This window comes from Centrocercus urophasianus, unplaced genomic scaffold (genome assembly GCF_019232065.1).
Source record: "Centrocercus urophasianus isolate 14NV4802_14NV808 unplaced genomic scaffold, USGS_Curo_1.0 seq_5, whole genome shotgun sequence".
NCBI classification, from domain to species: domain Eukaryota; kingdom Metazoa; phylum Chordata; class Aves; order Galliformes; family Phasianidae; genus Centrocercus; species Centrocercus urophasianus.
Genome location: NW_024885088.1, coordinates 2,575,665 through 2,602,193, shown reverse-complemented (window position 1 = coordinate 2,602,193; position 26,529 = coordinate 2,575,665). Strand labels below are relative to the sequence as shown.

General features: G+C 40.8%; 3 protein-coding genes across 7 annotated transcripts in view; 1 reads left to right on the top strand and 2 right to left on the bottom strand.

Annotated features, from left to right (window-relative positions):
* Positions 1-3,691: 3,691 nt before the first annotated feature.
* On the bottom strand, positions 3,692-4,680 carry ETFRF1 (electron transfer flavoprotein regulatory factor 1). 2 transcript variants are annotated; one of them, XM_042835040.1, is made up of 3 exons: positions 4,623-4,680; positions 4,094-4,189; positions 3,692-3,996 (listed from the first exon to the last, which is right to left on the bottom strand). In XM_042835040.1, exons 2-3 carry the CDS (start codon positions 4,136-4,138, stop codon positions 3,781-3,783), a joined length of 261 nt encoding a protein of 86 aa, XP_042690974.1. In that variant the 5' UTR covers positions 4,139-4,189; positions 4,623-4,680; the 3' UTR covers positions 3,692-3,780. The 2 variants fall into 2 exon arrangements, with proteins under 2 accessions (XP_042690974.1, XP_042690973.1); XM_042835039.1 differs by lacking the exon at positions 4,623-4,680 and adding an exon at positions 4,405-4,561.
* A 214-nt stretch (positions 4,681-4,894) lies between these two features.
* On the top strand, positions 4,895-23,226 carry DNAI7 (dynein axonemal intermediate chain 7). 4 transcript variants are annotated; one of them, XM_042834916.1, is made up of 14 exons: positions 4,895-4,910; positions 8,823-8,914; positions 9,893-9,994; positions 10,473-10,610; positions 13,301-13,447; positions 14,210-14,313; positions 15,280-15,556; positions 17,226-17,331; positions 18,497-18,663; positions 19,702-19,846; positions 20,548-20,762; positions 21,436-21,603; positions 21,804-21,917; positions 22,888-23,226. In XM_042834916.1, the coding sequence occupies exons 2-14, from the start codon at positions 8,894-8,896 to the stop codon at positions 23,161-23,163; spliced, it is 1,980 nt and encodes a 659-aa protein (XP_042690850.1). In that variant the 5' UTR covers positions 4,895-4,910; positions 8,823-8,893; the 3' UTR covers positions 23,164-23,226. The 4 variants fall into 4 exon arrangements, with proteins under 4 accessions (XP_042690850.1, XP_042690849.1, XP_042690852.1 ...); XM_042834915.1 differs by lacking the exon at positions 4,895-4,910 and adding an exon at positions 4,932-5,064; XM_042834917.1 differs by lacking the exon at positions 4,895-4,910 and having other exon boundaries at positions 8,902-8,974.
* IRAG2 (inositol 1,4,5-triphosphate receptor associated 2) overlaps positions 23,175-26,529 on the bottom strand; it is a 37,173-nt gene continuing 33,818 nt past the window's right edge. The window contains exons 35-39 of the mRNA XM_042834914.1: positions 25,929-26,006; positions 25,759-25,823; positions 25,233-25,334; positions 25,033-25,137; positions 23,175-23,852 (exon numbers count right to left, since the gene is read on the bottom strand). Coding sequence (XP_042690848.1) covers positions 23,609-23,852; positions 25,033-25,137; positions 25,233-25,334; positions 25,759-25,823; positions 25,929-26,006 — 594 coding nt within the window. The 3' untranslated portion in view covers positions 23,175-23,608. The remainder of the gene's footprint in view (positions 23,853-25,032; positions 25,138-25,232; positions 25,335-25,758; positions 25,824-25,928; positions 26,007-26,529) is intronic.

The following is a 26,529-nucleotide window of genomic DNA, read 5'->3' as shown; positions in this document are numbered from 1 at the left end:
GAGCTGCAAAGCTGGCAGGGGAAGTGTGCTGTCTGCGTTGCTGCACGTTCTTTCATGCGCCTGAGAAGTTAACAAATGAGTGCCTTTCCCTGCCTGCACTGACTGCTCTCCCAGCCCCCCATCAGACCCCATCTTTTCAGCATCAGTGTGAGATATATTTTAGCTTATGAAAAAGAAAATTGAAAAATTATAACAGGAGAACATAACTTTACACATGTTAAGGGCCAACGAGGAATACTGATAAATTTTTAATGTCCTACAACATTTTACAGCTTCCAAGGCTAAAAACATTTTGGAGGCGGTTATTTGCACATTGTAGTTAGTATATGATTGGATATGAAGAAGATAGCAAAGCTGGATAGTATACCCTGAGCTAACAACAGTGATCTTAAGGTGACTTTTGGTAGGTAAGATTTTTGGTAACCGAGTCACACTGCATGTAAAACTCTGAAATTCTCATATTAATTAACTAAAAACTGTTAGGGGAAATAAATTTAGCAGAAATATCTTAATAATCAAGCGTGGATTATACAGCTCTGCTATCAAGATATATATAGATAAAATAAGTTTTTCAGTAAGTCTCATATGTAGCTACCAATCTAATCAAATGATTATAAAATTGCCCTATAATAGCCCTTATTGACTTAAAGGAAAAAAAAAAAAAAAGAAAAATACTCATCCTTGCCACTGTTGTGCAGTTTTGTCTTAATATTTGTAGAGATTTGGTGAAGCATGTTGGATTGCAGCTTGCACAAGTTGATCTCAGTTATTCTGTCTTTCCCTATTTGAAATGTTTTCAAAGGACATACCTGGATGCTTTCTTTTCTGGCAGTAACTGCTAACTGAACATGTGAATCACTTGCTGCGTTAATACATTACATTGCCATATGTCAGGGAGTAACACCTTCTTTCAGTAGCTTTATGTAACCCTGGTAAACATTATTACTGGTTTTCTCAGAACTGAACATTATTTTAACCAGTCTCATTGCCCTAACTTAGGAAAAAAAGAAGTTACATCGCATAGGATCTCTGCAATAGGTAAATACACACAATCTTCTACACTTCATTCTGTGAAGCAATACAATTATTACCTTCAAAGACCATCAAACTGTATACCAATCATTTTGTCTGAAGTTTACATAAAGCTACATAGATGGTAAACCTTTCCTAACATTTCTTTATTCCACTGTCTTGTGTTTTCATGTTGAAAATACTTCTGCTTTTTCCTCTTGAGTGCCAACTTCTTACTAGAATGACTTCTTAATGTAATATGTTTACCTGGAATGTATTTTAACTATTTTTGTATAGTGTAAACTGAAACATGCACATTTTGTACATCGTGCTTTATTTGATGTGGAACATATGCAGTGTGATCCAGTTTTTCCATCATTGGTTGCGTGACCTAGGAATGTTGGTAATACCAGATACTACATTTAAAAAAAAAAAAAGAAAAAAAAACACAAAAAACCTCTGTTTGTTTTAAAATTTTTAATGTTTTTAGGAGTATGTGCTGTGAGGTGATCTGGAATTTGTCTTTTTTTTTTTTTTTTTTTTTTTTAGTTAAAATTATACTGCTCCTATTTATTGTAATGTAATAAAAAATAGTTATTGTGAACTTCTGTCCCTCTTTGCTTTTCTCTCCAAGAATTTCAGTGTTTCATCTCTGCAGTGGAGTAGTCTGTGCCACTGTACTCAGCTCCAGTGACGCATCACCTTGAGTACTCTGTTCAGTTTTGGGTACCTCAGTACAGAAAGGACATTGAGGTGCTGAAGCACGTCCAAAGAAGGGCAACAAGGTTTGTGAGAATATGCCCCATGAGGAGAGACTGGAGGAACTGGGGCTGTTCAGTCTGGGGAAGAGGAGACTGAGGGAGACCTTACTGCTCTCTTCCAATACCTGAGAGGTGCTTACAGCGAGAGCGCGGTTGGTCTCTTCTCATTGGTGACAAGTGACAGGATGAGGGGAAATGGCTTCAAGTGCCAGGGTAAGTTTAGGTTGGATATCAGGAAAAACTTCTTTACAGAAAGGGTTGTGAAGCAGTGGAATAGGCTCCCCAGGGAGGTGTTTGAGTCACCATCCCTGGGTGTGTTTAAAAACCTCTTGGATGTGGTGCTCAGGGACATGATTTAGTGGAGGGTGGTTAGAGTTAGGGTCGTATGGTTAGGCTGTGGTTGGACGCGATGATCTTGAAGGTCTTTTCCAACCTGAGCGATTCTATGATTCTATGAAGTACACACGTGTTTGGCAGTTGTTTGCAGCTTATTTCTCCTCATTGCCTGCCATAAGCGGCACTGACACAGCACAGCGCGTGACAACGCTGAGCCCTCTGGTGGGCCGTGCTGGCTCTGCACTCTGAGCAGGGCCCGGCCTCGGGTGCATCTCGGTTGCAGGTGCGTGTAGACATCTCTTCCCTGAATCGAAGGGCCGTCGCTCCCAGCCAGGCACAGAGACCAGGTTTTCCTTACTCTAATAGCAGAAGGAATTTGTATCTGCCTGCAAGCCTGAAATGGTCAGAAGAGTCATTCTGTACTCATTCCCAGCTGTGCACAACACCTCTATCAAATGCCTTTTGTGAACTTAGGGAAAATAAAAGCATTTCCTTAGTACTGATTGTGTCCTAGGGAAAAAAAGAAACAAAACAACCTGTAGAATTGTTACTGTTCCCGCAAGTTGGCCCTTTGTATCTATAATCACATCTAGACAATCTTTCACCAGTTATTGGGCAGGGTTAGTTACATTTTTTATGTAAAGGTATTTCTGCAGAGTAGGTTTCACTGCAACATATTGTAGGGGAGTTAATCCAACTGATATGGAAGGGCTTTGTCAGATCAGTGCAGTATGAAACGAAACACACAGCTCAAGTCTCCTATTGGCCTTTTGCTTAAAAAAAACTTTTCTGCTTTTCTGGAACCTAGGCATCTTAACACTGTGGCTGTTGCCAACAGTTCTGCTGCAGTGATTATTTACCTATACTTCAAAGATCTTTTCTGTTCTATCATCTCCAGCGTCATTTAATTCTATGTGAGAAAAACCTAAAGCAGCAAATCAGCAGAGCATGTAGAGAGGAATAGTTAAGGTGAAAGTCTGCCTGTTGTGCCAAAGTTCACAAAGTTATCCATGGAGCAAACAGCCAGGGTCCATCTTCTCCTGCAGGGGAGAGGATCAAGTTCTAAACTCTTGCTAAGACAGTTACGCAGCATCAGAAATCAGTAGCTGCAGGAATTGTCTTTGGGGTCTGAGTACTCAAACCATTTATATTCCTGTCCATTCCCTTCCTGACCCACTGGTGTTCTTTGTATCACAGTAAGACGTCAGTATGTTGATGTATTGCACGCTATGCAGATATAGCCAAAATCTTAATATCCTTTTGAGAAGGTGCTCAATTGTGGTGAAAAATATTCATTAAATGTGGAAGACTTTCAAATTCAGATTCCTCTTCTAACTGACAAAAGATGTGCAGCATCTCAAATCAAGCACTGCAACACACAGCTGAACCAATATAGAAGCAGTGATCTGCTCAGCACGTATAGGGAAACATAACCTTATCACCACTTCTGCCTGCAGAATTATTCTCAGTTAGAGTTCAAGAAGGCCACAAGAAGTTGAGAAAAAAATTACCTGAGTAATACAGACCCCAAATCTTTCCAACACCTCCTTAAGGGTAAATGAAGTCCCAATTTGTATTCTAAATGAGGTGGAAGGATTTACTGTTCATTTCTTGTGAAGTTTCACTTCTTTTATTGGCTGTTTATGGCTTTGTATCGTTAGGGTCGCAGCAGTTATTCTTTGTCATCACTGTAGTAGCGCTTTTTCATAGCTCTGTATTTCCTGAGGAAGTACAAAGCCTCCAACTCTTTTATAACAAACTCTCCTCGTGCAATTAGCTGCTTAATTTTTTCAGGATCTTTCACATCTTTGTTTTTTAGAAAAGCTGCTTTCAACCGGCTTCTAAAGTAGTCTGCTCCTTTGGGATACTCCCTTCCAAGGTACAGCAGCTTGAATGGGAAAAGAATGATAGGCTTTTAGAAAGGCTTCAACATACAAGGATTTTGTTTAGCCAAGGGAAGTTCTTGTGGCACTTCAGACACTTACATTTTTATAAAGGTTCAGTACTTCACCTCTTAAAGAGCCGGCCATTGCACATGTCACTCAACTCTTAGTTCTTAAGCGTGGCAACGCTTAATTTACCTGCAGGATAACCAACGCGACGTTAGCCTGTTACGGAAGCCAGCACACCCCAGTCTCACTTCCCACACCGACTGCAGCTTCTCTCCAGCCTCGCCTCAGCGCAGCCCCCTTGCCCTAACCACCCCCACCCTCCTCAGCGCCCGTTTCCCCGCGCCCGCAGCTCTGCCCCGCGCCTCCCCGCCTGCCACACCGGCACGGCCGCCCTGCCCGCTTACATTTCCGTGGCCTGCTACAGAAACGCTTGCTGCCAAAGCGCTGTTAGTAACGACATATCAATAAAGAAGCGTTAGTCGTTAAGCGCGATGCTTTTTTATTTCTATAAATCGGAGCGAGCCCCAGCTCGCTGCCCGTCGGTGCGGCCAGTCCCTCCCCCTCAGGCCGCCCCCCGCCCCGCCAAAAGGAGAGAAGGGCGAAAGGAAGGTCGTCGCCTCACCCGCTCGGCACCCCGCCGTAAAGCGCGCTGCTTTACGACGCGGCCGTCACGCGACGCACCGTGTTCCGCGCCATAGGCGGCCAGAAGCTCGCGGGCCGTCGCCATGGCAACACGGCGGCGCCATGGTAAGGGCGGGCGGGGGTTGGATTAGCTCCGGAGTAGTCGCGTTATTTAGCGACGGGGTGGGCGGCTTTTGTGATGATTTTTGTGCTCTGTGCCCCGTTCTCTGACTCTTCCTTTCTTTTGTTTTTGTCCCCAAACTTCTAGGGTCCAAAAAAGCGAAAAAAGGTAGGTGGAAGCGTGCTGCGGTGATCGCCCCGCGCCCCGCGGTGCTCATTGCGATGCACCAGGGTAGTTCTGTCAGCACAGACACAGAGTCCTCATGCTGAAGCTGAAGAAAGCGTCTGTCACTTCTTGATTCAGCGCATCCAAAAACAGTATTGTAAGGACTTTTTTTTTTTTTTTTTTTTTTTTTTTTTTTGTCACAGTAAAGCTGTTGTGACGACGTTATTGTATGCAAATATGTTTAAAAACAAAAAGATTCAGGCTAACCCTGCTGGGCACATGTTGTGGGCACTGAACTCCCACCAGTGGTGTGAGCCTTCTGATAGCCTTGGTATCCCGTCACATTCATGCATTTATTTATCACTGTGCAAAGTGATGTGAATAGCTTTCCAAATAGTTATGCGTGTTACCTTTCCAGACTGAACCCTTGTAAGCACTTGTCTCTCACCTGTGGGGATGCACGGTCCTAATTTCAGTTCTCCAAAATGAAACACCCAGGGTAGCTGCCTGAAATGGTGATGCATCTTCCCCTCACGTTGTCGTGTCTGCTGAACTCATGTACACTCCCCATGCACACTCCCTATTTTCTCTGTTTTTAAACATCAAGCACACGTTCTTTGAATTTCTTTTCCTTGCTTGTCAGCAGCAGAATGCTGTTGTTCAGCCAGTGCAAACATACCCCACCTGATGTAAGTCATTCCTTTTCCTTCATGTCTTCTCTTTTGTCATCTGCAGCTTTGCTTTCAGCTATAGCTCAGTCTTCTGTCATTCCTTGTTATCTCCAGACCCTGGAGCCTGTACAGAGTATAATTTTTTGTTCCTCACCTATACAAAAAAAAAAAATAATAGCAATCCCAACCACACTCAGCCAACACTGTAGGCTGTGAATTCATTTTGCAGTACAAAACCAGCCGCCTTGTTTTCACAAGTTCCATAAACTTGATTTACTTCTCGGCCCATCCTTCCTTTTCATAGAATGACTTGGGTTGGAGAGGATCTTAAGGATCATCTTGTTCCGACATCTCTCGCTGTAGTAGTCTCTTACTGATTTGTGTGTGCTTTTCTTTGTGGTCACTGATTGCTGTTGTATTGGGGCCTTGTCTTTGCAGCACCTGCCTTCAGGATTGGCACTCCTCCCCAGTGGCATGTCACCCACTCATGTAGAATCAGGCTGCACATTGCCCATCCAGTGCTACTGCACCACTAAATGCTAAAAAATAATACTTGAAGTAGTAACACCTACTTTCTTACCAGATCTACTTGCTTTATTATTCAATTTCCAGATTAAAAATTATTGTTCTGTATTCAGGAAACCTAGCACAAAATTATATGAGGGCTGCTCTGAAAGTAATGCCTCCTATTTTATTATGTTGGCCCGTGATGTCAGGCAGATATTGGTTGTATGGCAAGAGAAGTTAAACCTTCCTGCCAATATTCCATTACATTTTGTTGCCATGTGACAGATGGCAGCAGAGGGACAGTCTGACAAAATGATGCCTGGCATGGAAGTGCATATGAAGCAAAGGGATGCCACTGAATTTATCCATGCAGAAAAAAATGGCATCCATTGACATTCATCAGCACTTGGTGAATGTTTATGGAGATCAGCAGTGGATATGAGCACAGAGAGGCACTGTGTGGTGCGTTTCAGCAGTGGCAACTATGATGTGAAATCCAAGCTACATTTGGGATGGCCGTACACAGGTGGCACACCACAAAACAATGAGCTTACATGCTCATCTGCACAAATTGACAGAGTGTACGACCAAGGAACTGTGTGCAGAGCTAAGTATCTGCTTCAATGTGTTGAAAATAATGGTGGCAGTGTTGGATCACAAAGTTCCTGCCGGGTGGGTCCCACAAATCCTCACACAGTAACAGAAGAAACATTGAATGCAAGTTTGTCAGGACCTTCTGAACTAATACAAGGCCAAAGATTACAGTTTCCTGGATCACATCATTATTGGTGATGATATGTGGTGTCACTGCTACAAGCCAGAATCAAAATTACAGTTAATGAAGTGGTGACGCGTGAATTGCCTGTTGAAGAAGAAGTTCAAGATGCAGCCCTCAGCAGGTAAAGTGATACATTGTCTTTTGGGATAGGAACGAGGTGATCCTTCTGAATTTCATGGAATGTGGACGAACCATTGACTCTGACTGCTACATCAATCACAACACTGACTAAGCTGAAGGCTTGAACTTCCAGAGCCAGGCCAGAGAAGAAGACAGCCTTTCTTTTGGAATGTGATAATGCCAGGCAGTTGGAAGGCTGTGGAGCACGTTGCCTATTTTGGCTGGAATGTCCTAACATACCCACCATATAGTCTGGATTCGGTTCCTTCCGACTTCATCTGTTCAGGCCAATGAAAGGTGGATTGTATGGGCGACATTTTCCTAGCAGCAACTCCGTCACAGCAGCTGTGAAACAGTGGGTCACCTCTGCTGGTGCAGATTTTTTACGAGCATAGCATGCAGGCTCTTGTTCATCGCTGGTGAAAATGCATAGCTAAAGGTGGTGACTGTGTTGAAGAGGTGTTTTGTAGCTGAAAATTTGCTCTATCAAACAATGTTACTGTGGTCTGTGTATCTGGTGTAGTTTCCATGGAATTGAATGGGAGGCAGTGCTTTCAGAGCAACCTACGTATAATAGCTGTAAGAGCATGCATCACACCATGAAAATAAGAACAAAAATGGATTTGGGTATATATTGCAATTCTGGAGGCTTCAATGACTGTGTAGGAAGTAAAAAATCTTTATTCAGGGTTCACATTAGATGGGCAGAGTTATAGAGGGTCAATACCTCCCCAAATGCATTTAAATAATTCTGACATTTGGTTTCTTTTAATTTATTGCAAACATTAAGTCCAGTGGAAAAAACAAAGTTGACAAAGCTGAAAAACTGAGATTACAGAAAGAAGAGGAGGAAAGGAGGCTGAAAGAGGAAGGTACCGTGCACTTCGTTTACAAGGAATGTGATGACACTGTCATTTATTTTAATTAAACAGAAAGAAGTTACCTGCCGAGCTGTAGTACACTGATGTTAACACTGTATTTCAAAAAATGCATTTCTCTTCTTTTGTGTGGGTCAAATTCTGTGTTACCTCTTACTGCCTCCCCATCTCACTTTCCTGCTAGAGCCATACTTTTTCCTCTAATTACTTCTGCCATGATTAGGAGCCTGGGGATGAGAGTGTCAGGAAGAATTAGATTTTTTTCCTCTCTCTTACCATTACATTTTGAAATATTCTCAGTGGGATGGAAATGCAGTGTTCTGTGTTTTTCTTCTCTCAATCCTCATTAGCAGAAGGTAAGAGAAATTCTCTGAAAAGGCCTTTTTCAGAGAAGGTTGACAGGGTACACCTATTGTCAAGAGCTAGCTGGGTGTCTGCTATCCCTTTGCTGTCCTTGTGGCAGTTAAAGCTGTGATCAAAGTTGCTGATCCTAAGGAGAATTGACAGCCATTGAGAAAGGCCTAAAAACTCATCTATTTCATTGAATAAACATCTGTAAGATGGAGTTTCCATCAAAGGATGTAGGAAAGCAGAAGAGTAGCTGGGAACTGAACCACTCAGGTGATTTCACAGCAGACATCGGATTAAAACTGTGGGCCTACTCAAGCTGTAGGGATGGGAAGAGGGAACATCTGTTGTTGTTTCTGAGGGGAAAAAGGCAGCCTGCTGATCCCTTTCTGCACTTTCTTTGTCATGGGCTGATTAGGGCAGTGCTATAGTAGTGGGTTTTAGTACTGTGATTCAAATGAGTTTATCTAATCCCATTTGGAAGATTCTGGGTAATATCAGATATGTTGCTTCATATTATACTTGTTTTATCATTACAGCTAATAAGAAAATAATGTGTCTCGTTCTAATAAGAAAATGTAATTGTGCTCTTGATGTATTTCCCAAACTTCAGAGGAAGCCCGACTGCAAGCTAAACAAGAAGAAGCAGCTAGACTTGAAAAGGAGAGGATTGAACGGGAGCATATGGAAAAGCTTCAGGCAAAAGTTAGTTCATGGGCAATAGTGACTGCAAAATGCTAATTCCATTTCTAAACTTATGACAAGGTCTGTAAAACATTAGCAATTTAATGTGAGAATGAAAAGGAATTTCCTTTTCATTAGTGTTGGAAAGGAAGGAAATTTTCTAGCATCACTAGATCAAAATCAGGAAAGCAAAAAGAAAAATTGGAAAGGTGCAAACGAAGCACTAGTGCTTAAATAAAGCACAGTACAAGTGCAATCAAGATAAATGGTGCTGTAGTGGTAGTGTGTTGTATTCCTTCTCTAAGGCAGTGTTTGGCTTAGTGTTGCTTGGTTCAGAAAAATTCCTTAAGGCAAGGTAGTTTTGTTACACAAAGGTACTGTGGTTAAAGATGTTAACTTTGGGGATATGTCATACTCCAGTTTGAATAAATAATTATTTTTATCAAAATTCCCCCCTAGCTTAAATTGGATAATTTTTTCATGTTCCCCAAAATTTTGCGTTGCATCTGTTTTGAGGTTTTTGTTGTTTTTTCTCTTCAGTAAAAGCCACTTTGCCTGTGCACCTTTGTCCTTCACACAGTGTTTTTTCCCTTACACCCAAAAAAAGAAAATTTAAATCATAGAAATTGTAAGGAAAAAAAAACCAAACACAAAACATCTTGCATTCTTTTTTCAACATGTGCTTACATTTTATATCAGCTCTTGTTAGAGGTAGTTGTAGGATGATGATGATGATGTGAAAACTGTTGATGTGTAAGGCTAACAGTCATATGACACGTGTTTGTCATATGGCTCAGTAAGTAGTGTGATGACAATAACATATTGCTAACTACTGCAGCTTACAGATTGAATGCTTCTTTAAAAAGCAACGTTTGGATTTGTTTAAATAGTAGCTCACTCAAATATTCCTGATTATTTTCTTTGATACAAAATGCTTGTAAGAAGGGGAAAGAAAAAAAAAGTTGAATTCCTCTGCTTGATAAACAAATATTTTATCAGGATCAAGAACGGAGGGAAGTTGAACTGGCCGAACTGAATGCACTGGAAGAGAAGTTTGTGTGTGCACAAAGGTGGAAAACAGAATTTAGAGCTTATACAAAGGTAAGCTTTCAAGATCTGCCCACTGTCATAGAGTTTAGACAACACAAAGGCTTTAGGCTATGTCTGTTTATAGGACCTAGGAATACTTCAATTTCTTGAATTCATCCATCTCAAGGTAGGAATTTGCCCTGCTCACTCTCCTTTTTATACCTCGTTGTACATGGAAAAGAAACTTGACAGTGAGGAGGCTGTATGGGTGATTAGGGCCCCACAGTTTATGCCAGCAGTAAGAACGATGTTAATGGAGCAGAAGTACCTGAACACATTACTGTGAAAATAAGCCATTTCTTTCTGGCATAATGATGATGATGGGAGTACAGGTAGCATTACAGTCCTGTTTAGACACAGGTGTGAATGTATCACTAAATATCACTAAATAAATCACTAGATTTGTCTTTCAGAATCCTTCTTGTCGTAACTATGGAAGTCATTTGCACCATGTGCCCGTATCTACTTTTCTTTCATGCTTTTTCTGTAGTGGGAACATTATATTGCTTGTGATGGAAGTCCTGACCCAACTGTACTGCAGGAAATAAATACTTTCATGAACTTATGGCGCGAAGATCAAAATAAGGACATTCCATTTGTGATGGAGAGGGGAGAGCAGGTGCTAAATGTAAGTGTTACATATAAGTGGTATTCTTCAGTTTAAAATCACTAACCATATCCTTAATACTGCTCATCAGTACCCTCTTCCCCTTTTCTTTTTTCCAAAGACTGAAATCAGTTATAACCTTCAGCTTCCTTTTCTTTCTTCACCTATTTTTTTTTATTAATTACAAATTTATTGTAAAGTATAAAGAAGGAGACTATAGACTTTAAACATGCTGTGTATTTAAGGGACTTCTGTGTAACATTTCTACACTGACCTCTTCCATGCTATCTACATCTTAAAAAGTCTTGAGCCAGCTAGAAACGGGGTGAAAGTTGGTTGTGTATTACAACTTCTGCTGGACTGCTTTTTTCTGCATGTTAAACTTCCCTTCCTGCAATGCTTGCTGGATTGCTAAGATCTTCATCTGTCACCTATTGTCCTCTTCTGAGCCAGCAGGGAATATGGTAGGCCTTTCCAAGAACACCAGTAGCTAACAGGATCCCTGCAGGTATTCAAAGCCAGGCTGGATGGGACCTGGGGCAGCCTGACCTTGCGGACAGCAATCTTGGCCACAGCTGGGAGCTTGGAACTGGGTGGGCTTTAATGCCCCTGCCAACCCACACCATTCTGTGATTCTATGATTCTATGGTTCTGTGAACGCCATGAATTTCTCTCTTACACTGCAACCCAAACAGAATGTATAGCAGTTGCTCACTTCCATTCCTTCTCTCCTGCTGCTATGTCTTTCCCCTGATGTACTTCTTCCTTACTCCTCTGTGTTTCCCATTCAACACTGAAGAGTTACAGGTCTTTCACGTCCTACGAAAGTATCCTTACCCTACACAATAAGATCACTAGAGTTTTATGTGATACTGAAAGACAGGCATTTTCACTTTGCCCCCACTGGAAGTCAAGGTGATATCGGAGAGTGTTAAAAGAGTGGCTATTTTCTCATGGTGCAAAACGTTTCATAGAATCATAGGATGGTTTGGGTTGGAAGGGACCTCTAAAATCATCAAGTTCCAACGCCCTGCTTAGGCTGGGACACCTCCCTCTAGACCAGGTTGCTCAAAGCCCCATCCAGCCTGGCCTTGAATGATTCCAGGGAGGGAGCATTCAGAACCTCACTGGGCAATCTGTTCCACTGTCTCGCCACCCTCACAGTAAAGAATTTCTTCCTGATCTCTAGACTAAATCTACCCTTACAGTTTAAAGCCATTTCCCCTCATCCTGTCACTACATGCCCTTATAAAAAGTCCTTCCCCAGCTCTCCTGTACTGGAAGGCCATTATAAGGTCTCCTGGCAGCATTCTCTTCTCCAGGCTGAAGAGCCCCAGCTGATCATCCTTGTTGCCCTCCTCTGGATGTGCTCCAGTGGCTCCATGTCCTTTTTGTGTTGGGGGCTCCCAACACGATTTGAGCATTTCTTTCCTGCTCTGTACTTGTTTCTGGAGAAAAATTCTGAACACTCAGGGCTGTGAGAAGCTGTAGATCAGCAGCTCCTAACTGGTAGGGACCTCCTGATAAGGACTGAGTGAAAGGTAAAATCTAAAGACAGTGGCAGTGCTAGTTATCCTGCTGTTCAGTGAGTGGTAGCACTGCAGCGCCTCAGGTTAAGAGGGAAAACAGTCTGGCAAATCTGGAAGGGATGCATGAAATATAATCTGGCTGTCTTTCTCAGTGCTGCAGATCTGGGTGAAGAAAAGTGGTATGTAAGATGTCTTTGTAGTGATAGCTCTCCTTTGCTTTGCTATGTTAGTTACCATACAGCATTTTGGGTGTGTTTTTTGAAGGGTTTCATAGCATCAGTTAACATAATAACAGTAGCACGTGTGATCTGCTTCCCATGTCATTCATAGCTGACAGCAGCTCCTGATGATTGTCATTAAGCAGAACAGATCAGTTAATATTTCCAGTTAGAGTTAGTATTTCACTGTGACAGCTGTTGAGCAAGAAACAGGTCACATAGATAAAGTGAAGCAAGTTATTCTTCTCTCTGTGCAGCATCTGTTAACATGAATGGGTGTAATTTGTGGATGGGGAGTGAATAGTAATAAAAATTCCATCAAGAGTTTTGAAATTTAGTTTTACTGGAGAGTGTGTTAACAAGTGCATCCTGTGATAGATCAATGTCTTTAAAACTTCAGCCAAATAGGAATTTTTTAGTCTTCCACGCTCATTTAAAAGTTCAGATATTGGCATGTATTGGAAGACAACAGTGTTACCGTGGAGTCCCAAACTTCACACTAAGGATTATTCTCAGAATTAAAGCATAATTGCTGTATGTCTCAGTACTATGTATTCTCTAGATTTCAGAGCTGAGATAATTGATGCAGAAAATATGTTTCAAAAATAGGTCTGTAAGATTTTCATTAAAAAATTTTTGGTCAACAAGTGTCTTCGGAGACATGACAAACTGGTTCAACATGTGCTCTGTTTTATAAGCTAAAATTTCACATCTCCATGTTGAGGAATGGAGGAATTGGGCTGCAGGAATGAAGGAAGGCAGACTTGACCTGGATTTTCCAGCATTTTGCATGGTTGCCTGTCTATGCTGGTTTAGTACAATCTCAATGCATATGATGAATTATCTCTGTAACAGAGATACGCCTAGATACAAAAGAAGCAAATCTGCCTCTGTTTTTATGATGGAACAGCCTGTATGGCAGGATTGGTGGCAAAACAGAGATATTTTTCTCAATGTCTTCTAGTTAATTGAGAAGTTGCAGTTTCTTTTGCTGGACACACCACCAAGTGAGATAACAGAAAAAGAAACAGCTCAGTACCAGGAAACGATTCTGGATTTGGAGAATCTTCTTCATCAGAAGTACAATGAAGCGACAGAACAGCTGCTTAAAGTAAGATTTACTGCTTCCAAGTTGCAACACGTGCAGTGCATGGAAATTTTGCTTCAAGTTTTTTGCTCTGATGGTTGTTCTTGGTGTGTTGTTTTGTTTCTTATATTGTGACACAAACCACGTATGGAACAGCTACCAGACCTCAAATCTTCTGAGAATCTTAGCTTTCCTTTGGAAATTGCTATTTAAGTTAAGGCATTTAATATTCCATTACTGTGATCTTAGGAGATGTTGGAAGCAAGTGGCTCCCTCTGAAATTTGTTTCCTTTTGTCTCCATGAGTTGAATTAGAAGGTGGCTGACGGCACAGAAATTTGCAAGTGTGAAAAGTGGGTCATAAGTTTTGACAAAAAATATCATCTGTGCAGTAAGGACTGTAAAAAAATATTATCTGTGCAGTAAAGCATAGGACTGTTGTATTACTCAGTAAACACTGTTTTTTAAAAAAACTTCCACTGAGAAATACAAAACAAACTACTAATGAAGACAGGCAGTCCCATGGAAGGGGATGATGTAAGACTCGTATTTGGTGGTATTTTGATTGACAGACTTGATGATGTCTGAGGAAGAAAAGATTTTAGCAAAGAGATCTGAATTTATAACCTGGCATGTTCTAGTACATAAATAAAACTCAGCTGAGCTTGGTCTGCTGTCATTTTTTGCTCCTATGTGTTCTCTTTTTTTAATTTACTCCAGTGTAGATTTAAGTAAGTCCAAGTAATATAAGAAGAGAACGTGATTCCATCTGCTTTCTTCTTTGTAGTCAGCTATTATGTATGAAGATTCTGACACTGGAAATATGCAGACAGTCATAAAGGATAAAAATGTTACTTTCTGTATTTGGGCCAATCTGAAGAAGAAAGCAAGGTACAGCATGTTGAAATTCTTCATTTACTTTGAGACTTGGCTTTGTCCAAGTACTCCAAGAACCAGTTTCTTGTAATTGTTTTCGTGTTGAATAGGATTTATTCTACAGCCTTCCAGCTTCCTAAGCTGTCTCAGTTTCTTACGAAGTGGTGCATGATGCTTTACACTCAGTTCTCAGTAATGATAAAAGAAGACAGAACCTGCGCTGGGAATATTCTCCACAGTCGGTTCTGAATTTAAGATTTTTTATTAGATTGCCATTTAACTGATACATTTTTCAAAAGAAGTTCCAAAACAACATTTTTTTCTTTGAGACTTCCCACTCCCAGCCTGAAAATAGGAGATTTGGTAAATGGTCTTTGCCTTGACTGAGGACCCACTGCTATAAGCATTGCTAAGATAGCTGCAAGGCTGGGTCTTGAGCAAAGTCAGACTGACTGGCAGTAAGTGCCCACTGGAGTTTGTGTCTGCCATGGCTGGCCTCCTGTGCTGCTCTCAGCCTGACTCCTGGGCTGTCCCAAGGATTGGTGGGTGTGTAGTGCTGCTGCTGATCAGAATTGTCTTTGGATTTCATATGGAAGATGCTGAGGCTGATGTAATTCAGACAGCGGTGATTTCACCTGTATGGGACCTTGCCCATTAAATTAGTCTGTTTTAGCAGAAATGTCCTGTGTAGAACAGCTGTCGTCTGATTCTGCACAATTGTCTTCCTATTGGGACCATTACTTTTTGGCAACTCCTGATCCCCTTAATGCCTCTACAGGTTTTTTGGAGAAGCATACTGACAGTTGTCAGTACAGGACAGGAGGTGCAGTGTGACACCCATTTCTTATACTGTGCCATGTGGCAATAGAGAATTTAGGTGACTTTTAGTGCAGAACATCAACAAGAATAGTCATGAGAAAATGTAAAAGTGAGCGCTGCCGATCTTACTAGGGAACTTCTTTTTCTTTAACTTATGTACAGATTCAAGAATCATGTCTTTTGTGACACACATCATGGATTTGATCTTCCAAAGTCACTGGCTGTGAGCAGCATTGCTGTTCGCATATTGCACACCCACTACGACCACATATCTCCACTTTGGCTGCAGTGCCAGAGAGGGCCAAGACTGGAAGTCTTAGATAGTGAAGAGTTGACTCAGCATTCACAAGACAATGCAGGAGAACCACAAGAGGAAAAGGAAGCCAGAGAGGAGCCCAAAGTGACTACTGGACAAGAAATGCTTCCTGTTGATAGAAATGTAGGTAAATGCAGGTAAATGTAGCTCATGAAAGGATGTTCTACAGCACTGCTCCCACTGGAGACCAGCTGCTGTGTGATTGCTTCTTAATGTGCCCTGTACAACTTTCTGAAACTTCTAAGGGTAAAGACAACTTGTGTTAACACTGTGCCATGAATCTTCTGAGGGGATGGAGAAGTGAATGACCAAAGACTACCTAAAAATGGTGGAGGGGGAAGTTTTGACAGGACATAGCAGTTGTTGTCTGTTGGCACGCATGAGATGGCATTTGGTCAGCATTTTGTGAGCAGGATCAAGCAGTGATGATTGTTAGGCACTGTTGTAAGGCATTTGCTGCAGTCTGTGATGTATATCAAGATGATTATATTCTGTACCCCATAAATTGGCAGCCCCATAAAATAATTGCAAGAATGTAATCTTAGGAAAATCAAAAGAATGCAAAATAGGATTCAGAGCTCACTGGGGCTTGGTTGAGCAGTTTACCTGCTCAGTTCCTGTGTGTTGATGTTTTTGCCACTAGAGGGCTTTCAAAATTTGCTTCTGACTGCTGGATTCTCTTTCTTTGCAGTCTTCAATGAAGTGTAATGGCATTTGGGCATTTGGTTGTGGGGTCTCTTGGGTGTTTGTTGTTGTTGTTGTTTTTTGTTTGTTTGTTTGTTTGCTTGTTATTGGGTTTGGGTTTTCCACTTTTGGTAACATCAGTGGCCTCCAGATAAGTGACCTGACCACTGCCTAGAATACCATTTTTCTTGTTCTTTTGTATGACAAGACTTGTCCATTGACAGTTTTCACCTATGTTTTTCAGTCCTACGTACACTTTCATTGCTTCTTTTTTTTTTCCAGGTTTTACTCTCTTTCTCTCTTTTTTGTGCATTACCACATTCTCTCTGAAGCCTCTGCTTCTCTCAGCCACTGCAGTCACTCCTCCTGTCTGGCTCAGCCTTCAGCTCCCCCATGTTTCTGTGGGTAACACCTTCTCCCCTCCCAACCCAGGTCAGGAGGTGCGTGCTCCTCCTGCTCCCAGGCAGGCACACAGGGGGTGCCTGTGCCTCCACATGCATGGTTTGTGTGCTGAACTATTGTTTGCTTATTGCTGTGCTTCCAGAAGAGTCAGCTATGCCAGAGATGAAATCATATCTGGACTGGAAATTTGGCTGGAAATCTATGGTGATGTTTTAGAAATAGAGAACAGTATGAGAGGGAGTAAGTATCACAGGCAAGGCACAGACTGAGACTGTAAACTGAGGTTCTGGCAGAGTTATCAGTGTGGCTTTGGATTGAACAGTTCAGTTTTCGTTGTGGCACTCTTTAGCTCTAGTCAGCATAAATGTTAGTTTTGAGTACACACACTGCTAGTGAAAAGATCGGATGCTAAATGCTGAGGGTGGATTAAATGCTGGAGGTGGAATTTGCAATTGAAACAATTATGTTTATCTCTATTTGCATGTTAAATTCTAAAATTGAGGGGTATCTTAAATACAATTTATTTTTCTCAGATAGGTAAAAAGCATTTCTCCTAAAACCTTAACCCTGTGGCAAGATCAGTGCAAATACTGCTGCAGGAGTGAAGCTGTACTCTTTCTCTTTGAGCCACTGTCTTTAACAAAGTGATACTCTCTTTTTTTATTGAGTCTCTCTACCTAATTAAAAATCTTTTCCTTTTTTATAGAGTGCCATTTCATTTAAAGGAAATACAAATGGTAAAACTGATATAAATGAGGTGACAGAAGAGGAAACTGTGAAGAAATCAGAAAGCTTTGATATAGCACCAGAAGGTACTGTGTTCTTATTTGCAACACTATGACACTGCTTATTCTAAATGTCTTGTTGACAATATGGAAGGATGGTGATACAGATCTCCACTGGAATAGAACAAAGTTGGTAACTATACTGCTGTCTAGCTAATGGCACTCTTGTTGACATTTCTGTTAATGATTGCTAAAGACAGGAGAAAACTGGACAAAGAGGCAAATGGCAAATGGGCAAACTCACACAGCCACTTTTGGGAGGAGTCTGAAAGGACACCACTAAGTTACCACAAATCCACTGACAACAGGCAGCCAAGGGACGAGAGAGGAAAATAGGAGAGGGCAGCAGTGAGAACAGCAAGAACTTTTGCAGGTTATTATCTGGATTTAATTTAGTTGTACCAGTGTTAAGAAGTTAATGTAGCTTGGAAAAATTAACAGCTTTGTTTAGAAGACATTTAAACATTACTGTATGGTAACATTCTTTCTTCTTCTGCAACATCTGGTACAATGGTTTGTGTTTGTTGTTTTTTTTTAAAATACATTTTTCTGGGCATTTTTATCCATGATATCAATGCCATCTAATTTCTTTTTATTTTTATTTTTATTTGTTTAGTTAATTGAGGAAAAACTTGAATTTATACATCTGTTATACAGAGAAAAATACTACAAATTACTTTTTCTAAAAATTTTGTTTCACTTAAGTGCCTTTTGTCCTCAAATACCATCTACATTTCACCTTCAGCACGTGGCCTGTAGTTTCACTATATCTTTTTTATTTCCCTTATTTGTCATCTCACCAATACAGTCTTACTGAACTTGGCCAGAATTTACTGTCTTGTTCACCTGTGAAATTCTTCTGTGATTAGTGATGCAACCGGTTTCTGTCACTGGAACTGTGTTTCAGTATGAAGTACTTTGAGTTGACCACAAAGTGTGAATAGGGATTAATCTTCAGAGCGCTCAGTACTAAAACACAAGAAATGCTTTTCATGGTCCAGCATCCTCTTTCTGTGTCAATCAGCTGCTAATGGATACGTGGCACACCAGTAGGTGGAGCTGAAATGCCACAGAAGGAGAAGCACTTCAAGCACACGATTTCTGGTGCAAATGTAAAAAATAATAGAAGCATGAAATGTCAGTGGCTTAGTTTAAGCACCACGATAACTCACCTTGCTTGGTTATTATGTAGTTCAAATTCTACAGATGCAGGAAAAGACCAGTGAAGAAGAGGAGATGATAACTGATGAAAACACTGTTGATTTGCAACAATTTGTCCCTGTGGGTGGTGTGTACCACATCGATGGGCTACAACTTCCACCTCAGGTCCAGCAAATCAACAGCTGGAGTGTGGTGGAGGTAAGTGAGGAAATACTGCATCTCGTGCAGCCTTTTTCCCTGCCATCCTCAGAGAGCCATTCCTAGAGCTGGCACCAGGGCATACACACAGTTTATACACGTGTTGATCTCTTGAACAGTTAATTAATTGAAGCTCCAAAGTTGACAAATCATGTTTTCAATTAGACTTGGTCAATTTTTGCAGCAGCTGAGGTAAACAAATGTGCATACAGTAAGGTGTGCACTTGGACTCTGCTCACTAGCACAGCTAACACAGATAACTTAAATTGTTGTGCTGGAAAATGCTCTTGGGAATTAAAAGAAAAACTTACTTTTTCATATGTGAAAAGGAAATATATAAGGAAAGATGGCAAGAGCATTTAGCAGATCCACTTCCAGACTCCACAAGATCTTTGTGATCAAATGGGCACAAATGGTGAACGTATCTTTTTTCTCCAACATGTAGTCTCAGTTTTTATTGTGAAGATGAAAACAATAAGTGGAATGAACGTACAGGCTAAAGAAAGCAGGACTGAGGGCAGGCTGGCAAAGCTCTCGTGTCTCTCACTCACATTTGACCTCTTTCATTCCTTTTGACACTGTGCAGACATACGGAAGTTGTCTTGGCTTTTACGGCTAGGAGCCCTTGTTTGTCTCGTAGACTCCAGCTCTATTAAATACCTTCACTTACCACATAGCACTGCCTGAAAGGGCCAATGGAGCACACGAAGGGTGACCACCAGTGGGACCTTTGAACCCTCCTACTGCTTCCACCACTGTAGTTCCAATGAAGGGAAACATGCACTGCGGCAGAACTTGTACCAAGTGCTACTGTTTCACATTAGTGCTTGGTAAAAGTCTAGCAAAATACTTTAGCAGGAGGATGTAATAAGGAAAACTATTTGGTGTGCTAATATTGCATATCTCCAACATTTATACTAGTAAATTTTAAGTTGTACATCATGAAGATCTACAGGTGGTTAGGTGGACTTCAGTCAGTTCAGGCTATTTCTTTTTCTGATCAAGCATTTTGTCTGTTCTCTTCCTACTTTGTGAAAGTTAATCGATAGTGGCTTGGAGGCATACCCGTATCCCCCAGAAGAGTCTGAAGACACCACACATCCACCAATTCAGATAACACTTGCACTTCCTGACAGTGTGATCTTCTGGAAGGAGCCTGTGATAGGCCGCTGGGATCCTGCCGGTACCAAGTTAAAATAAATTCATTTTGTTTGGCTAAGAGAATTTCTAGCTGAGTTTGAATCTTCTAGAAAACTACCTAAATGTAAAAGCCAGCTCAGAGCTAAGAAATACTTTAAAGATTTCAGTTTGTGGAGTCATTTTTTTTCCTCTTGGTTCTGTTTTGCTCCTGCACTGTGTGTAGTCAAGGGCTGCTTTGAGGCTTTTGATATTAATAGAAAAACCCTGCACTATTTAATGGGGCAGCAGAACACCCCTGTAGCACAAATCAAGTTTTGCTAGGATGAAGCCTGCTCTGAGCCAAATTAGTCCCTACCATACAGTCACGTGACTTCAAAATTCTGAAGTTAAAAACAAATGTGATATTCAGTTATTAAGATCTGACTTCACAAAAATAGGCAGTTTAAGATAGTTTGATGGCTGAAGTTACTGTTGAAGATAAGATTGCAGACTCCTGTTACTACATAAAAAGCAACAGTTACATTAGTCCATGTTGTTCTTTTGAGTTTAAGGAGAACCTTTAATGTCAGGATTGGTCCAATTTTGTGTTTATTAAACTAAGGGAAGCTTTTTGTGTTTATTAAACTAAGGGAAGCTTTTGCCCCAAAATACTAGGCACAAAGTAAAGAGAATTGATTTATCTCAACTCATTCTGTAAGGAGTTTCACATGTACAGCTTTTTCTTTTTGCCTCTCTTTCGTAAAGGCCAGCAGTGGAGAACAGATGGCATCAGCAATGTAACATATGAAAAAGAGGAGAAAAACATCACTTTTGAGATAGATGCCTTTTATACAATAGCATTTCTCCAGGACATTCATCTCAACATGCCCTATCAAGCATGGGAATTGCGACCCACCAGTACAGATGAAGCAGTATTTGTAATTACCACAGTCTTTGCAGAGGTTCAGATACAAATTAAGGTACTGTAATTTAGTTATTTAATATAAAAGACTTGTAGGCTTTTTTTGAAAATAAATATAGAACTACCATGCTGTCCCTTGTTAAGAATTACTTGTGCTTCTACAAGAACTTGAATTTCAGTCCTTCTCTGTTGAAAATAAGGAAGGATTCTCCTCATTTCCAAGCATTAATTCAACCAAAATTACAGGTGACTTAAATTATTTTCGGTGGACTGGTCAGAACAAAGCATCTGTTGTGCAACATTCCAATAAAGTTCTTTGACATTGATACTACTTTAGCAAAGTCAAAACTGCTCCACCAGCACTGAAAAACTGCTTCTTTCCCCTCCGAACTGTGCCAAAAGAAATAAAAACATTTCAAACAACCTATATTTTATGCTACTCATTCCTTCCAAAGGTTCAAACTATGCACAACTATTCGTATTTCTGTCGACATATAAATTGGTTAAAATCATGTCTGTTACTGAAAAGTCAGCGTGACTGTAAGTATGGGGCAGTAATGTGGCTTTCTGCAAGATCTGTGAATTAAGAGATCTTAATTCAGATGAAGATCAGGGTGATGCCTGATGTAGGCAGTATCCAGAATAGCCATGAGGCAATAAATAGTTGATGCCTGAAGCAGAAAAAATACCTTTGTTCACCAGTAAGATGCTTTCATTGGTTTATGCAACAGGGTAATCAATGCATGCTGGCTGCAGTAGTGGTGGGAGAGAAGAGAGCACTTTCCCAGTTGGTAGGAAAATGGATGTGCCCTATCACCTTCAGAAGAGTTTTGAAGAAGTGTGGCCTGAATATTTTCCCAGAAGAGTATTCATACAAATATGTCTGTGTGAATAAAAAGGTGCGTGCAAGCAAGTGGTTTTGCCTTTTTTTTTTTTCCTTCCACCTCTTCTTGTAGGCATTTTCATATAGCAAGCTGTATAGAGGCAGCAGGCAGAGTTGTGAGTGGCAGCTTAGACAAGTGTCTGCTTAAAGGAAGTTGTTTTTTTTTAAGCTTTATTAGGCAGAAAATGATGCATATTTTCTAACTTTGTATTACAGGCTCCTCTAACAGAATTTAGGGCATATCAACAAATGGCCCTGGTTGCATCTGCTTTTGCTTTTGGCTGGAGCAAGTGGAATCTGGAATCAGGTCAAGATCAAGTAGTGTTCAAGGTTCGTAGCTTTAGACCAAATTTCCAGGGACAAACCAGTATAGAAACATACCACACAAAAGTGCAGATGATGGAAGGTGTTTTTGTCTCAGTCTTCAAGCCCTGTCCTGATCTATATACATAGGACATCAGTTCTAAGATTTCAGGTTAGCTATTTAGGGTAAAAAAAAAAAAAACAAAAACAAACAAACAAACAAAAAAAAAAAACAAAAAAAAACCCCACACAAACAAGAGCACATCTGTGTTCAGCAGAGCCTGCTTCTCTCCTGCATTTGTGAGGAACAAGCCTGAGAGCTGTAATGGTACAATTCTCAATAACAAAGGCACTTACTAATGTGCTAAGATGTACAGCTGATACAGGTCAACTACTGGGGCTAGGAGACACTGGTAGATGCTGATTTCTCAAAGTAACCTATAAGAAGGTCCTCTGAATTACCATCCAGTTACCACCTGGAAGCTACTTCTTAGCTTCATAGGTGTTTTCATTTGTTCTGTACTGTAAAGAAGGGAACACACAACTTGATTTGTTTCCTCACTGAGTGGCACATGGTCAAAACTTCTCCCAGACAGAGAAATACCTCCATTTGTGGCTGTAGGTACAGAACATACTGTTGAAATACTGAGAAGTTCTCCCCCCTGGGTTAATATTTGTCTGAATGTCACATGCCTTTAAGCCCACTACTTAATCTAAGCAGAACAGAAATACATGATGCCCATTGCAGCTAGCTCTTCTTTATGTATAAGTCCGAACAGCAAGAAAGGCAGTGACTGATGCTTGCAGTTTACAGAGGCAAACCATGGAATAAGCTGGTGTTGATGTTATTCTACACAGTCATTTAGGTAAAGACCTAATGTTACATTAAGAGTTCAAAAAAAAAAAAAAACATACTGATTTTCTGTATTAAATTCAAACATACTAGAATTAGTTCTCTGTCAGCTTTATCTTACAGCCCATTTTCTTTCCGCATCAGGTAAGTGAGCATCTTAAAGCAGATTTTGTCAAAGATGAAGACTGGTCTCTTTACATGTTTAATGGTCAGAGAGCACAGAAGCTGAAGATCACTGAAGTCAGTGAAGCTTTTTCAATGGAACTAGAAGAAGATTCTGAATTTCACTCCTCTCTCTACCACATGCTGAAAGATTTTGCCAGCAAAGCAGCAATTGATAAAGTGAATACAGCTAACTTTCTGTTTGTTGATGTTGTCCATCAGCTGCTCCTTGCTACAAGAGTTTTAACATACTCTTAAATACTTCATGCTTTCATTTAAAACTTTATTATCAAAAACTTCCAATAAAGTCACATTTCAAGTCTTCAGTCTTTTTCTATTCAAACTATTGGAACAGCTTTAATGACTAAAATGTAACCATTGCATCTTTGTTAAAATAAGTTACTTATTCTTCTGTGGCTGGACCATTTAGTCATATTTATTGTGAGCCACATTCAAAATCACTACCTGTTTTATTCTAAACCTGAATAGAACTAAGACTCCCCCCTCCCCCCATTACTTGAAAAGTCAACTTTTGCCAGAATGAGAAGAAAAAAGTATTTTTCAAGTCATGAAAAAACAAAAAAAACCCTCAAAAGGCCCACAACCCAAACCACGACCTTAAATATATTACCTATCTCAGTGTAGCTTCTCATACTGTCAACTAGAACTCAGACGTGTCACTTCACACAGGTCCAAACCTTGGTTATACTGGGGGCGGCCCATTGTGTTGAAGTCCTGTATATGGCCACAACAGTTGCTGTAGTGAAGTCCAGGAGTCCCCTGTTCCTACAGGTGCTGCATCTGCTGGTCGCTGAAGAGACAGCCCAGTGAGGAAGCTTGTAAAAGCAGCAAGCAGTACCAGGATGGACACGGAAACCCAGAGAGTTTTGTTAGCGTTGGAAAAGGAAGTCTTGAAATGGGATGCCCACGATGACACTAAATTGCACCTGCAGAACACAGTAAGTCATGTAATGTTCCTTCCATTCTTCTTCAGAACTTGGAACTCCTCTCCCAACCCTCATCCTTAAAAGAAAAAAAAAAAAAAAACAACCGAAAACTCCCACAAACCAAAAAATAACACAATAACTCACCAAGACAGTAAGCCAAGATTTGAAAAAGCACATACATCATTAACTATCTCAGGTGACAGACAAGGATTCTGTTGCACTAGGAGCTTTGCACAGTGCTAGCTGACATTTTGCAGATCAGTAAGTTTTCGATACAGGATTTAGGTGACACACCTAAAGCCCAGTTCAGGCAGCCACCTGCTCCATTCTACACTATTTCTGAAGAGGATTCACAAGTGCTGCCTTGCAGATTGTGAAAAATTCTGCGTTTCACTGCTTTCTAGGACTTCAGTGCCTCCCATGAAATTAGGGAATAGTCTTTTCTCACCTACTTTTCGGTGACTTTTCTTTTCTACTTTTCCTCTCTTAAAGCTGTCATGAAATTGGGAACATGTATTCTTTGTAAAACAATAGAAAGAAAGTAAATGTATTGTATTGTTCTTTCTGCTGTCTTTTCAGTTTTACATGCTAGCGTGCAATTGTCTCCTTGCCCAGGAATGCTGGAACTATAGGTTTAGCTTAGGATACTCATGCAGTTTTTCCTGTACAGAACACGATTCCCTTCCTGTAAAAGGATTCTTGAAAGGATTCTTCTTGAGGACAGCCTTCTTTGACCCGGGAGACCCAGAGAAATTAGCTGCAATAATCTAGACTTGGTGGTGATAACTGCTTGTCTCTCAGTTTGTGCCTGCTACCAGGTGCTGCACAGGCCTCAATAAAAAAAAATCCATGGTGTTTTTTTTGTGTGTTTTTAAAATGAGAGTAGATGTCACATGCCCCAGTAGCTCAAAGCTCAGCTATACAGGCACAGAGTAGTAAAAGTAGGATTGCAGCATGAAGCTCCCATTTATCTCCCCGTTACCTTCCCACTTAAGGTTGCTAACAGATCCCTTGTGAGGCGAGTCTGGCATCTGATGTTATTCATTCCTGGTTCATTTTTTTTTTTCAGCAGTCAGTGTTGAGAACAAAACCCAAAGCGACAGCTTTGGTTCCACTTCCCACAGCCATCCACTGCTTTACCTCACAACCATGTGAGGGGAAAAAAACAAAAGAAACTTACGCTGACTTCAGGTTCCATTTTGACGGACACTTTCCTTTTTCAGAGGTACTTTCCTTTCTTGATAGCTGTTCTTGCATTTCAGCAGGCAATTCCAGCTGCTCATTTCTAAAAGCAAGCAAGCAAGCAACAGTTCCAAAGCTTTTCCATCAAGCATTTGATTTGACAGCTCATAACACACAGGGCATTGCCATGGAACTTACTTAGTTTCTGAGTGTTCATCCTCATACTCTGTCCAGGAATAGGTGCTAATGAATCGCTGTAGGGAAGGACGCTTCTCATTTTGCCTTGCTCCTAGTCGTCCCCTGCCATATTTTAAACGTACTTGCCTGAGTTTCCCCACCAGAAACATATCATGAAAGTACAAGTTTAGCAGCAGCCTACTCATTTGGTTGGGACTTAGACAAATAAGTTTCAAGATTAGTCACCTAAAATTGGGGATTTTTAAAAATTAAATCCAAATCCATTAACATTAGCTACCTGGTTTTCATATTTTAGTTCTAATGCAAGAGAACATAATTTTTCAATTAAGGGTTGAGAGATTTAAAATAGAAAAGCTGCAGCATTTAGTCACAAAAGCTCATTTACCTACTGAAGCACATAGAGCTAACGTGAAAGATGCAGCCTAATGTTATTATACCCAGAATGCTCCATAGGTTGCTTTATATAGGCACAGCTTGAGCTGAAAGTTATTTAACCCTAGACAAAGAAGAAGCCGAGCAACTTTACCAACTGCTTGATCTCCTGTTGAATTTATCACTCCATTCATCTCCAACAGGTTCTTGCAGTTGGGCCTAGAGAAGAAGCACAAGCCACTTAGTGCAGCTGCCTTTTCCCAGTGAAACTCAGCCACTTCTGAGAAGGGACACGTGCCTCACCACACGAGAGCCCTTACTCACCAGTGGCACCCCAACACCTGCGTTTCCAGAGCTCCTAGGCAATGTTGCAATGCTAACTCTTCGTAAGGATGGTGATGGCTGCAGGAATAAAAGGCATTACTGGCTCAAAGAATGACTGGATTACTCACTGAGTGCACAAGACACCATCTGTTTTGGCACAAACTGTGAAAACTCAACACTGATACTTAGCTTGAAGTGACACACAACAAGCAATTAAATGATGCACACAGCCCCAAATGCATGTATTTATTTATTTTTTTTTAAGTAGCATCTTCCCAGATTAACTGCTCCTCCCCACCTAAGTAGAGGCTGGGCACACAGCTTCCAGCAAAACACCAGAAGTGAATGCATTCCCTCACAGGAATTCCTCCAGTCAACAGGAATTGAATTCATTTTTTCATCTGTGCTAAACCCTTCTCTTGTAACGCCAATAGGAGAACCACATGTGAACAATATTTCTTAGCTGCTACATGAGAACACAGTCATTTCAGCTTTTGTAAACCTCTCATTTGCCCTAAGAGGGGCCACACACAACTCCCTCGGGTCTGGAGGAAAAGGGGGAATCAAGGCAAATGAGAAAATATGTCTGCGTTTGATGACA

Coding starts and splice junctions, on each gene's coding strand:
- ETFRF1 (XM_042835040.1), bottom strand. CDS start 4,138: ATGGCCGGCTCTTTAAGAGGTGAAGTACTGAACCTTTATAAAAAT. Junction 3,997..4,093: donor TACTGAACCTTTATAAAAAT/GTAAGTGTCTGA, acceptor TTCCCATTCAAG/CTGCTGTACCTTGGAAGGGA.
- DNAI7 (XM_042834916.1), top strand. CDS start 8,894: ATGGAAAAGCTTCAGGCAAAA. Junction 17,332..18,496: donor CTTTGATATAGCACCAGAAG/GTACTGTGTTCT, acceptor GTTATTATGTAG/TTCAAATTCTACAGATGCAG. Junction 21,918..22,887: donor AAGATCAAGTAGTGTTCAAG/GTTCGTAGCTTT, acceptor TTTCCGCATCAG/GTAAGTGAGCATCTTAAAGC.